General features: G+C 33.6%; 1 protein-coding gene across 1 annotated transcript; it reads right to left on the reverse strand.

Annotated features, from left to right (window-relative positions):
• Positions 1 to 113: 113 nt before the first annotated feature.
• Positions 114 to 8,865, reverse strand: LOC123660872 (CLIP domain-containing serine protease 14D-like). The gene is made up of 9 exons (XM_045595898.1): positions 8,774 to 8,865; positions 4,027 to 4,079; positions 3,673 to 3,764; positions 3,339 to 3,523; positions 2,387 to 2,495; positions 1,912 to 2,093; positions 1,598 to 1,698; positions 845 to 1,027; positions 114 to 278 (listed from the first exon to the last, which is right to left on the reverse strand). Exons 1-9 carry the CDS (start codon positions 8,853 to 8,855, stop codon positions 168 to 170), a joined length of 1,098 nt encoding a protein of 365 aa, XP_045451854.1. The 5' UTR covers positions 8,856 to 8,865; the 3' UTR covers positions 114 to 167.
• Positions 8,866 to 12,604: the final 3,739 nt, after the last annotated feature.

Genomic DNA, 12,604 nt, shown 5'->3' on the forward strand with positions numbered 1-12,604 from the left:
TTTTTGTATTCATTTATCCTCGTTTTATAAATTTTATTAAAATCGTGATACTTACGTTTTTTACTAAGTTCAATTCTTTTTATTCTATTTAAGGTAAATTTAATACGAAAATGTGATTTGTTTCCTATTTATTAGATTTAAACTGGCAAATAAGAATATCATTACATTCAAGATGGCAAATTATCAACTATCCAATTATAGTAGTGCGCGATGTTAGTGTACACACTAGGGATTCCTTCACTGCCGCAATTTTCTGAACCAAAAGACACGATGCCGACCTGAAATTAAATAGTATCAGTTTCAATAGTTCAGTAATTTAAGCATAAAAATCCACCCAACCATCTAAATTAAAGAACAATCATATCCTTTCTAAAGAAGAAGCCTGGATGTTACAATTCAATTTTTCCTACACCGAGCATATGATTAACATATGACTTGCCCGTCCCAAAAGGGCTTGATATCTTATTTTTAGTACCTGGTAGAACTTGCTTAAGTTAAACTGTGTGGCTACGGCAGTAAAGAATATAGCTACTCCCTCTCTTGCCGTGGGTGTCGTAATAGGCGACTAAGGGATAACGCAGTTCCACTACCAACTTGGAACTTATAAAGCTATCTCTATCCATCCATCTATCTATCTATCCATCCTACTGCTGGCTTTGAAATACACAGGCCGAAGACGGACAGTAGCGTCTTCGGTACGACAAAGCCAGCAAGCACTGCGGTCACCAACCCGCCTGCCTAGCGTGGTGACTATGAGCAACACATATGAGTTCACGCCATTTTAGGCGCGAACTTGTGGAGGCTTGCACTTGCAGTCAATATTATAGAATGAAATGATGCATACTTGCACATATTGTCCATCTCTATTCAGGATCAGAGGCGCTCCTCCAAAGCCGGAGCAAGCGTCCTTCCCTTCCTCTCCGCCTGCGCATAACTGACCCTCGTGAATAGGTACCGATTCACCAAATATGCGCTCGCAAGTCTCCAACGACACTAATGGTACATCTAATTTCTGCTGACTTCCAATCTAAAACAGAACGTTTATCAACTTCGCTAATGTATGATTTAAATATTTTCGAAATGTAAGGAACCCAAAAAGTAGAAATTTGTTTTGAGCTGTATCTAGTCAGTATTTAGACATCACAAAAGAAAAAATATGAATATGTGTTTTGAAATCTTATATACGCCTGACATTTAAAAAAACATACAAAAAGCTAATGATTATAAAACAGCTCAAATTACCTGCCAGCCAACCTAATACCAGCGCCTCGCATGGTATCGTCATTAAAGACACTAATTTATTTTGTTTATTGGATCACAAAACAACTGTACAATTTGAAATTAAATCATATATACAATAATACTTATCTTCAATCCCAAAAATTAAGTACCGTCACGATTATTTAGCTTCTACTCCATTCCTCACTCATTGTATATAAAAGACTATTTTGACAAAAGTACTCAACGAACGTTTGGTTCTACGAAACGTGATTTGACATAATACAACTGATGGTTTCTTGATAATGGAAATCAGCTATTTCTTACATTATTGGTAAACGAAATTGCGGACGATAAAAACTAGACAATTGTATGATACCAAATTATTTTGTCCAGATAGTTTTCCCCAGCCGACCAGCGAAGCGCGTTCGTTGATCACTATTTCCGGCTTATCGTTCAAACAGATCGGCGCAGCTGTCACTGAAATAAAAGCAGTACAAATTAATGTCAAGATCTCCTATCAACTAACATAATGGGTTGACCTTGTCCAAGGACGTATTATGCATTACAAATATTTAGATAATAATGATTACGTAAAATTTAGATGATCTATATGTACCTATATATGTACAACAAAATTTTGTAATATTTTATTATAAGTACAATAAAACAGTATTAACTAACGTAACCTACCTGAGTACTTAATTTCCTCTTTCAATATAATCATTGCTATATCGTGTCTGAATATTTTCTGCTCATATCCAGGGTGTACGGAAACGCTTTCCACCTTTATCGCCTGAGTTGCGGGGGCGCAGAAATATTCGTTACAATCGGCACTGCGACTAATATCCCATTCGCCGATCACCACTGTTGATCTGATGAATGATACAGTTAATAATTAAAAACAACTTTTAATAACTGCCTATTATATAAATAAAATGAATCACTGAAATTTATGTACGCGTACAACTTTCGAATAATTGCACCAAATTTGGTTATTCACGTTTTGCTGTGTTCGTTGTTGTCAGGAGGAGGTTTGCATTGGAAAAAAGTTATGATAAATTCATAAAAAAGGCGATAAGAAATTCACTGAGGCAAATAGTTCATAGAGTTTCTTGTTTAGGACATAGCTAATTAGTTATCACATAAGTGATTGAGTAATTCTCACAATTTATATCCTTCAGGCTTAGCTAAAGCGCAATGTGCAGCTGTCAAGACCACGCGTTTAGCTATGATGGAACCGCTGCAAGCAAATCGTACGTTGCCTGTATCTTTATCTGAAAAAGAAAAACGTATTATTAGTTGGAATTCATTATTTTAGATTTACAATAATTTGCAAGTATCAAAGTGTATATAATTTATTTATCAAATATATAAGTATATATTACGTACATCCAACTTAGAGACTATTCACTGGAAAATGTTTTGATATGAGTAAAGATGTTATCAAGTTTAATGTAACTATAATATTTTGAAGTTAGCTGTCAGTAAATTATAAGTCCTAGGCTAAATAAGCGTTAAAATAGCTCTAAGGGTCGGGTTTTTTATATTTTCCTTATTATTATCAAGCAAACATTTGATATCTGTAAAAAACTACATATATCGGACAAACTCTACCGGCGAATTTGTTAACGATTATATATTTAAATTTTTATTTCCATTTCAGAGAAGAGAAGACGGGCAGCAGCGTGATGACGGGCAGCAGCGTCTTCGGTGCGACAAGCCAGCTCTGCGGTCACCAACCCGCCTGCCCAGCGTGGTGACTATGGGCAAAACACATGGGTTCACGCCATTTTTGGCTCGAACTTGTGGAGGACTATGTCCAGTAGTGGACTGTTATAGGCTGATGTGATTCCATTTCACAGATAAGCCGAATCAACCAGACAGACAGAGAGATAGACAGTCAGACAGACAGACACAAATTGTAAACAATGTTATTTTGGTATATGACCGTGTATTTATCCATATGCATTTAGTAAAAAGCGGTTATTTTAATATTATAAACAGACACTCCAATTTTATTTATTTGTATAGATATACAACAGAGTGCAGTGTTACGAGTATAAGCGTACTGAAAATATGATTATTGTTTGGTCAAATATTTACAAAATAAAACTTACTCGTAAAACCAATTCTCGCAACCCAGGGATGTGCACCTATTCCGCTGTCCACGCCTCGTACCATGCTCTTACCGCAGGGCCGTGTTCCCGGAGCGTATACTTGCCCGCAGTCGCATGAGGGACAGCACACATAGTCTTCATTGTTCACATTACCGCAAGTTAAAGAATTTAAGCGATGAAAGTACCTATAAAATAAGTTATATTATTACGACGTATTTAAAAATATATAAGATAATAATACATATGACACAAAAAACAGGATTCCGAAGACTTCGGCTGGTATTTAATTTCAAAATCAATTGTAAAAGTAAAAATTGTAACAAAAGAACTTTACCTATCTGAAGAAAAGCATGAAAAGTCCATAAGGTCTTCTAGTAATGGACACGAGCTTATCGGTACACACGACATGTTTGCGGGACACCGACTCTAAAATACAAAATGAAAAGTGTATAATAGATATATCTTATAAAAACGTCGTAGCGTGATGTTATACTGTCTAGCCTTTCTCGATAAACCGACTAAACCGACCGCTAACCGACGTTAAATTATCTTTTATGCACGTTCAACTAAACAAAGCCTACGATCCTACAATATTAACTAACAATAACTTTTACGAAATAATAAATTATACCCTATAATTGAACGTATATTTTTATGTATAAATAATAGTATACTAAAATTAACTTACGTTTAAAATCATGTCATCGGCAGGTGGATTCATATCAACACTGAGAGACATGGCTGGAAAAAAAATTAAGTTGCGAATAATTTTGTTGAGCTAATTTAATGTGTTGTCTATTCATCTTTACAGAAAATTTTTACATATTTATTTATGCTTTTGTATAATATATAAAGTGTTCGACTCCTAACTGCGTTCCTTCAAATGGAGGGTTTGTAAATGATATAGATCCGTTCCCGGGTAAAAAAAAATCAAAACTCTTTTTTTAATTTTCGCTTTATGCTGTAACATCCCACTGATGGGCATAGGCCTCTTTTCCCATGTAGGAGAAGGATCAGAGCTTAATCACCACGCTGCTCCACTGTGGGTTGGCGGTTATATTCCCTATCATGATAACAAAAGGGGCCGATTTTGATAACTTTTATTTCAATAGAAAGCTAATCATTGTCTTTTGGGTTCATTTCAATTTGATTAAGATCTGTAAAACGTTTGTTAAGTAATCTTTGATAAAGCGTATCTACTTGACAAATTTTTCGTCTACCGTTGTATTACTTGTCGATGTAATTGAAATCATTTTGTTTTTGGTTTATAGACCCACTTAAGTTGAGTACGAAATTGGGAGATACATAACAATATTGGAGATCCATACTTTTGTGATTTTAATTCAAAAAACTCTAGGGGGCCATTGACGGTCAGTTCAACTGATCAGTTTAACTGATAAGTTTTGCGCGCTCTCCGAAATTTGATCGTGAGTGTAGAACCATCGCTCCAGAGTTTTAACTGACGACGCGCCACGTAAATCCATCCCGGCGCGTCGCGCCGAACTAGGATTGTTGATAAAATATCGATATATCGAAATATCGATATTTATTACTAATATTAATTTGATATTGAAATTTTAATATCGACAGTCGATATTTTGAAGTAAAACTTCTTTACGCACACTTGACTTGGGAAGTAAGTTGGTAAATACGTACTGAGAGTGTTACGAAAAGTGTGATCAGGCGAGGCAAACGGAAGTTGAGAGGGACACATTAGTTAGTGAAAGTAGAAAGAGAGGCAGACTTATGTTTCGTAACGCTTTGTTTTTTTTAAGTACATTTTTATTATTTTATTTTTTCTCGTCAATTATTTAAACTAGAACATAATGATAAGTTTATTATGTTCTAATTTAATCCACTAACTTCTTCTAATCTACTGAACTTTATTTACACTACATTATTTTTTTAACCAACTTCCAAAAAAAGAGGAGATTCGCATTCGACTGTATTTTTTTTTAAATATGTATGTTACTTTAGAACTTTTGACTGGGTGGACCGATTTCGACAATTTTTTTTTAATCGAAAGATGTTGCGTGTCATTTGGTCCCACTAAAATTTATTTGAGATCTAACAACTGCTTTTGGAGTTATATCTAATAATGCGTTTTTACTTGACTACTTTTTCGTCGACCTACGTTGTATTATACCGCATAACTTTTTACTGCGTGTACCGATTTTGATGATTTTTAATTTAATCGAAAGCTGGTGTTTATTATGCGGTTATATTTAAATTTCGTCAAGATCTGATTACAACTTTTGGAGTTATCTTTGATCACGCGTATTTACTTGACTATTTTTTTGTCTACCTACGTTGTATTACTTGTCGATGTAGTTGAAGTCGGTTTTTTTTCGTTTGCGAGCAAATACTATTATTTTTTTTAGTTTAGTTATTTATATACTAGCTTTTACCTGCGGTTTCGCTCGCTTTGAACCCATTAAATAAGTAGAGAGATCTTATTTTTCGTAAAATATATATATTTTTATATAAAGTATTCTATGTTGCTCTGATACCTCCAAGAATATATATACAAAGTTTCATGATGATCAGTTAAGTAGTTTTTGCGTGAAAGAGTAACAAACAAATACATTCACATTTATAATATTAGAAGTAATTGTCCTTAAACGAAATGTAATTTTCGTAGGCGATCCTCCACGCAGAGAAAAAGAAACAACTTCATCCTCATGGGATAGACATGAAAATATGATATTACTCTTGAAAAATTGGTCTAATGACTTTTTGTCACAATTTTTGTTACCTACATACCTGCTGAATTAAAGCAGTATTTAGATCAACCAAATATTTCAAAGTCATTAAATGCACTAAAAATTTGGATTGATAGTAAACATTTTACTCTGGTGCTATCGGATATAGCTGTTGAATATTATTTAATCAAAAAACAAAAAATAAAGCTGTTAAATATTCGATTTCTTTTGCTACATCTGTAGCATTTGAACGAATTACTTCTTTAATCAATCTTTTAGTGCCTCATAATCGTAATAGTCAAACAACTGCGCATATAAAACAACGATTATTTTTAAAAACTCTTACTGAATATTGGTACACATTATTGTTTTATTAAAATTGAACAATAATTACTTAGAAGCTTACATTTTAATACACTTATAATTTAATTTGTTTTACAAATATACTGAATTATAAACTGTGTAAATTATTTTTGAGCCGACTTATGTTTATTTATTTTTTTAAACAAAGGCGATTAAATCAAATCGAAAAAATATCGATATATCGATATTTTAAAAAATATCAACAACCCGACGCCCAACTGCCCGTGTGTGTGTGTAATCGTCATTCCAACCAATCGCGTCATTTTGCTCGCAGCGTCCACGGTGATTGAGAGTGTACTAGTGTAGTTTTTGTATTTAAAACGTCGGCGACGGTGTCCCCTAGACGAGTCATAACGACAGAATTTATTGAAAAATATGAAAATTCAAAATGTTTGTGAAAAACGGACGAAAATTATAACATTTAAAAAAAAAGTTTTATTTTACACCTACTATTTTTTTTAATACATATTTATAACATATACACATGGTCGTTTCTTCCTACAGTAATCAATGTAATGCTTGTGGTATAGGTAACTGCCGGCTGATGTAGATACTTTTTTTATAAATACATATAAATAACACTTAGAAATAAATAAATACATTTATAATTAATGGCATTAACGACACCGTGCATGATCGATTGCCCATTGACATACTTATTACAAATGAGGTACAACTAATAATAAAAACTTTTCATATAAAATTATAGATCATTGTAGACCAGTATATGGCAACAAACAGTAGCCGTTTAAGAATTAATGTTTCTTCTTCTTAATCAGAATCCATTTTTTTTTCTCGACAAAAATAGGTAATACCTACACGTCCTTTAAACAGCCCGGTCGGACGAAAACTGAAGGGCCGGAGTGACGCCAGTCAATGGGCAAATATTTCAACTGACGCGAAAAACTGATCAGTTGGACTGATCAGTTCAACTGATCAGTCCAACTGATCAGTCCAACTGACCGTCAATGGCCCCCTTAATAAACAAAGTCAACAGATAACAATAAATATAATATATATGAAATACACTTAGATATGAGTTTTGAGTTGTTTTTTTAAGCAGCTGTACATAAACATACAATATTCCTACCTCTACCTACATACATAGGGTGGCCCCCTATATTCAATAATTACATAAGGGTCCCAAAATAGAAGGGAGGTTGGAAAAATCTGTAGATACCCTTACTTTTGGTGGGGTTTAACTGATTCTCGTGTCATATTTTTAAGTCGATATTTTATATTAGAAATCACGCGGTCAAGTGGTTTGTCAGGGTTTATATTTCACTTGCGTCTGGAAGGTCAAAAACATATCAGGATGGACTGTTGTTTATTGTTTTACAAAGAATGAATAGTGTAAAATATAATTAAAAAATCGCATTATGTACGATATGTTGTATTTTTAATTAGTATCGCATAAAAAAAGTAAAAAAAAAAAACATTCGATCTTGATTCCAACTTTTTAGTAAATATTTCTTTAGTTTTTTTTTTTTTTATAATTTCATAATAGTGAACTCAATAACAAAAAACTATTCCAGTGATGTAAGATTCGTATACATTTGGCAAAGAACTGTTGAACTGATGTATGTTTATGTTTAGTGTCCTTTTCTAACAACATTTTATTATTTTGAAAAACGAAATGGAATCTTATGCAAGAAGGGGAGGGTCGAAAAATCTTAAATACCCTTACACGGGGCTCAAAAGGTTCAAAATCGTTCTTACGTAATTAATGAATGCCTGTTAAACACGTGTATGTTTTATTTCTGATTTGTCATTTGTTTTTCTATAATCAACAATCAGCAACACACAAAAAATAGTTTTAAAAAATCAAGATCGTTTTTTGAAATTGCATGTGTAAACAAACACTTGTCTTTTCGCATAACCCTGAAATCGACTATAATAGAAATCATAACATCGAGGCTACAGTAGCGCTTATGCGTTTATATTGCACGCGGTAATTGATATGACTGATTTTAATCATCATAACATCACGCAAACATCTAAAATTCTAATAAGATAAAGTATTCGAGATCATTTTTAAGGTTACAGTGAAATAGTAATTATTGTTAGTTTTATAAATAAACAAAACTTCTTGAACAACCCATAAAAGCGTATACTTTTAATATACTCGTAATTATTAAAAAATATGGTTTATTTTTTAATATTAGTGTACCAATATTTAATTAAATTAATAACAGTAAAATAATATTGGAAGATTTAGGTAAGTTTTTATCTTTTTTTGATACAAATTATTGAAAAATATCCGTTTGATATAGCTCTCATATGTAATAATCATCTATCTTATTATAATAAATAGATTAATAACAAATCATATCTTTGAATAATAAAAAATACAATTCTTAAAAAACTTACTTCCAAATTGCGCGTTAACTGTTAACTTAATTAAAAACACAAAAAATAATACAATACAGGTATTCATTTTCACTTTTGTCATGATTCATGTGTTCATAATTCACCGTTATTCACAATTTTGTAAATTATTTATCTCACCGCAATTTTTTTTTATATTTTTAATTATTGTAACAGAATATATAATTATAAAAAGCTATTGGTTGATAATATGTTTGTCATTGTAGACCGACACCATGGTCACAACAGAAATGACACGGTACAAAGCCTCTGTTTCGACGGACGCGACGCAGGTGCTATAAACATTTATTTCTGGTTTTATTTAAATAAATATTTCTTGACTTCGTTAATTGAAGCACTAATCTTAGCTTGCATTGACATTTATGTTTATTACCCCTCTCCTAAATATTGTCATTATCTCTCTAATTTTCCTCAATATTCAGGTATATTTCAAATAAACAAGACGACTAACGCGGTTTCGCCCTTATGCACTAGTAATCATACATATAAAAAAAATGTAACGGGTGGCTGTCTGTATTGTTATGTCGGGTTGTATCATTTGGGATATATGAGAAAAAATATTATTGAGACCTTTATCTACGCAAATAGCAGCCAAAACAATGATTGTCAGAATTTTTGTCTGTTTGTCTGTGCATTTTTGCACGCTAATCTCAGATATAGCTTATTCAATTTAGATGTGGTTTTTATTAATCTATTGTGGCAAGCCTAACGTAACATTTAGTGTTTGTTTCATGTCAATCGGCTCCTAAATAAAAAAGTTATGCCAATTTAAAGAATCACGTTGAACATGTAAAGTACTATTACACGACAAGCACAGCTATTACATAAATAAGTCAGTGAAAAACAAGCAAGGTTATCAATACGTTATTAAATAAATTTTACTTTTTGTATCTGGGATCATACTTTTAAATAAAATATAAATAATTAATATGATGTTTTTTTATCATGTCATTAATTAAAGTAAAAAACTTTATTAATGTAAAGAACGAGTGTATTTTAATCTGACAGTGTGTAATTATTTTCGCTTCAGCCTGTCATGCCACTAATGGGCATAGGCCTCTTTCCCCATGTAGGAGAAGGATCAGAGCTTAATCCACCAGGCTGCACTAATGCGGGTTGGCGGATATGTTCCCTACTATGAGTAACGATCGCTATCATGTGTACATGATAACAACCGGGACCGACGGCTTAACGTGCTCTCCGAGGCACGGTGGGGAGATCCACATGGGCTGCACAAACACCCAGACCACGGCAAACAACTGTATGGCTAATACAAATGTTTGTCATATGCGGGGATCGAACCCGCAACCGCCAGCGCAACAGGTACAATCCATGGCTGTGACCGTTGTGCCAACGCGGCGTCTCTGTAATCTATAATATATATAAAAGCGAAAGGTCACTCATTCATCACGAAATTTCCGAAACTATAACACCTACAAACTTGAAATTTGGCAGGTAGGCTCCTTATAAGACGTAGGCATCCGCTAAGAACGGATTTTACGAAACTCGACCCCTAAGGGGCTGAAACGGGGGTTGGAAGTTTGTATGAAAGTCCTATGTTTTTGAAATAAGAGACTTAAAATTTAAAATGTAAGCTCTATAGATGGTGAAAAGGTGACCAAATAATGAATATTTAGAAATCAACCCCTTTTTGGGGTTAAAACGGGGGATCTTAGGTTGACTCACTGATCACGAAATCTCCGAAACTATAACACCTACAAACTTGAAATTTAGCAAGGTGTTTCCTTATATAGCGTAAATTACCGCTAAGAATGAATTTTACGAAACTCGATCCCTCAGGGGGTAAAACGGGGGTTGGAAGTTTGTATGAAAGTCCTATGTTTAAGAAGTAAGAGGCTTGAAATTTAAAATGTATGCTCTATAGATGATAAAAAGGTGTCCAAATAATCTATCTTTAGAAACCAACTCCCTTTTGGGGTTAAAACGGGGGATGGTAGGTTGACTCACTCATCACGAAATCTCCGAAACTATAACACTTAAAAACTTAAAATTTGGCAAGTAGGCTCCTTATAGGTCGTAGACATTTACTAAGAACGGATTTTACGAAACTCGACCCCTAAGGGGGTGAAACGGGGGTTGGTAGTTTGTATGAAAGTCCTACGTTTTTGAAGTAAGAGACTTGAAATTTAAAATGTATGCTCTATAGATAGTGAAAAGGTGTCCAAATAATGTATCTTAAGAAATCAACACCCTTTTGGGGTTAAAATGGAGGATGGTAGGTTGACTCGCTCATTACGAAATCTCCGAAACTATAATACCTACAAACTTGAAATTTGACAAGTAGGTTTTTTATAGGACGTAGACATTTGCTAAGAACCGATTTTACGAAACTCGACCCCTAACGGGGGTTGGTAGTTTGAATGAAAGTCCTATGTTTTTGAAGCAAGAGACTTGAAATTTAAAATGTAAACTCTATAGATGGTGAAAAGGTGTCCAAATAATGTATTTTAGAAATCAACTCCTTTTTGGGGTTAAACCGGGGGATGGTAGGTTGGCTCCCTCATAACGAAATCTCCGAAACTATAACAGATACAAACTTGAAATTTGGCAGGTAGTTTCCTTATGGGGTGTAGACATCTGCTAAGATAGGGGTTGGAAGTTTGTATGAAAGTTCTATATTTTTGAAGTAAGAGACTTGAAATGTAAAATGTGTGCTCTATAGATGATGAGATGGTGTCCAAATAATGCATCGTAATCTATATATAAAAGAGAAAGGTCACTGACTCACTCATCACGAGAACTCAAAAACCGCTGGAGGGTTCATCCATCCAGGATGGACAAAGATGAAATTTGGCAGGGAGGTAGATTATAGTTAGTAGACGTCCGCTAAGAACGGATTTTGCGATATTCCACCGCTAAGGGGCTTAATTGGGGTTGATAGTTTGTATGAAACATATAAGTTCGCCTGATAGGTTATTTATACTGCTGCCTGAAAATAAAACTAAGAATGTGGTGTATAGAGAGGTTTTATAAAAACAACTATTAAATTATACTAAATTGTGCCTTTTAAAAAGTTACTCAGTGTTATAAGCATTTCAAGTAACTGAAATAAAACAATAATTTGCGTTAAACATCTTAATAGTAATGCATATCTTTATAACCACGCGGATGTAGTCGCGGGCAACAGTTAGTGTATTATAAGACAAAGTCTCCAAAAGCGTATGTGATAGATTGCCTCAAAATCTACTGAACGGATTTTCATGCGGTTTAAGAGGAAGGTTTACGTAAAGGCTAAACCGATTTTGATGAGAGTTTCACTTGAAGTTTGCCGGGAAAACTTTGTGACACACTGATTTCAACGCGGGCGAAGCCGCGGGCACAGCTAGTTATGTATAAAGCAAACTTGTCATTGAAATATTCTTAAAATTAATCATAATGAACAAACGTACAAGAATACGATTTGATAAAAGTACAATCGTTACAAATAGTTAACAGCACCTGTATTCTGACTCACCTCTACATAGGTAGCGTTTTAGAGTTATCAAACGAGTATTAACTACTATTTAGTACCATCATGCACATCAATTTATATCGCTAGAGGCCTTAATGCGATTCAAAGAACATTAAAGCAATTATAAAAAGATTTTATTTCATAATACTTTGTAGACTAATAGTAAAACATTTAATAAAATATAGTTTGATTATGTATTATAATGAATCTTTGTAATTAATTTATGTATGCCTCTGTTTCTGTTCTGTTCTGTTCTGTTTGTGTGTGTGTGTGTGCATGCGCGTGCGTGTATATGTGTGTGTGTGTGTGTGTGTGTGTGTGTGTGTATTTTATACATATTT

This window comes from Melitaea cinxia, chromosome 16 (genome assembly GCF_905220565.1).
Source record: "Melitaea cinxia chromosome 16, ilMelCinx1.1, whole genome shotgun sequence".
NCBI classification, from domain to species: Eukaryota; Metazoa; Arthropoda; class Insecta; order Lepidoptera; family Nymphalidae; genus Melitaea; species Melitaea cinxia.

Bases quoted from the DNA above. Each gene is read 5' to 3' on its own strand.
- LOC123660872 (XM_045595898.1), bottom strand. From the start codon at position 8,855: ATGACAAAAGTGAAAATGAATACCTGTATTGTATTATTTTTTGTGTTT. The intron at 3,765-4,026 runs GTAAGTTAATTT...TTTGTATTTTAG, and splicing joins CCGATGACATGATTTTAAAC to AGTCGGTGTCCCGCAAACAT. The intron at 3,524-3,672 runs GTAAAGTTCTTT...CTTATTTTATAG, and splicing joins TCATGCTTTTCTTCAGATAG to GTACTTTCATCGCTTAAATT.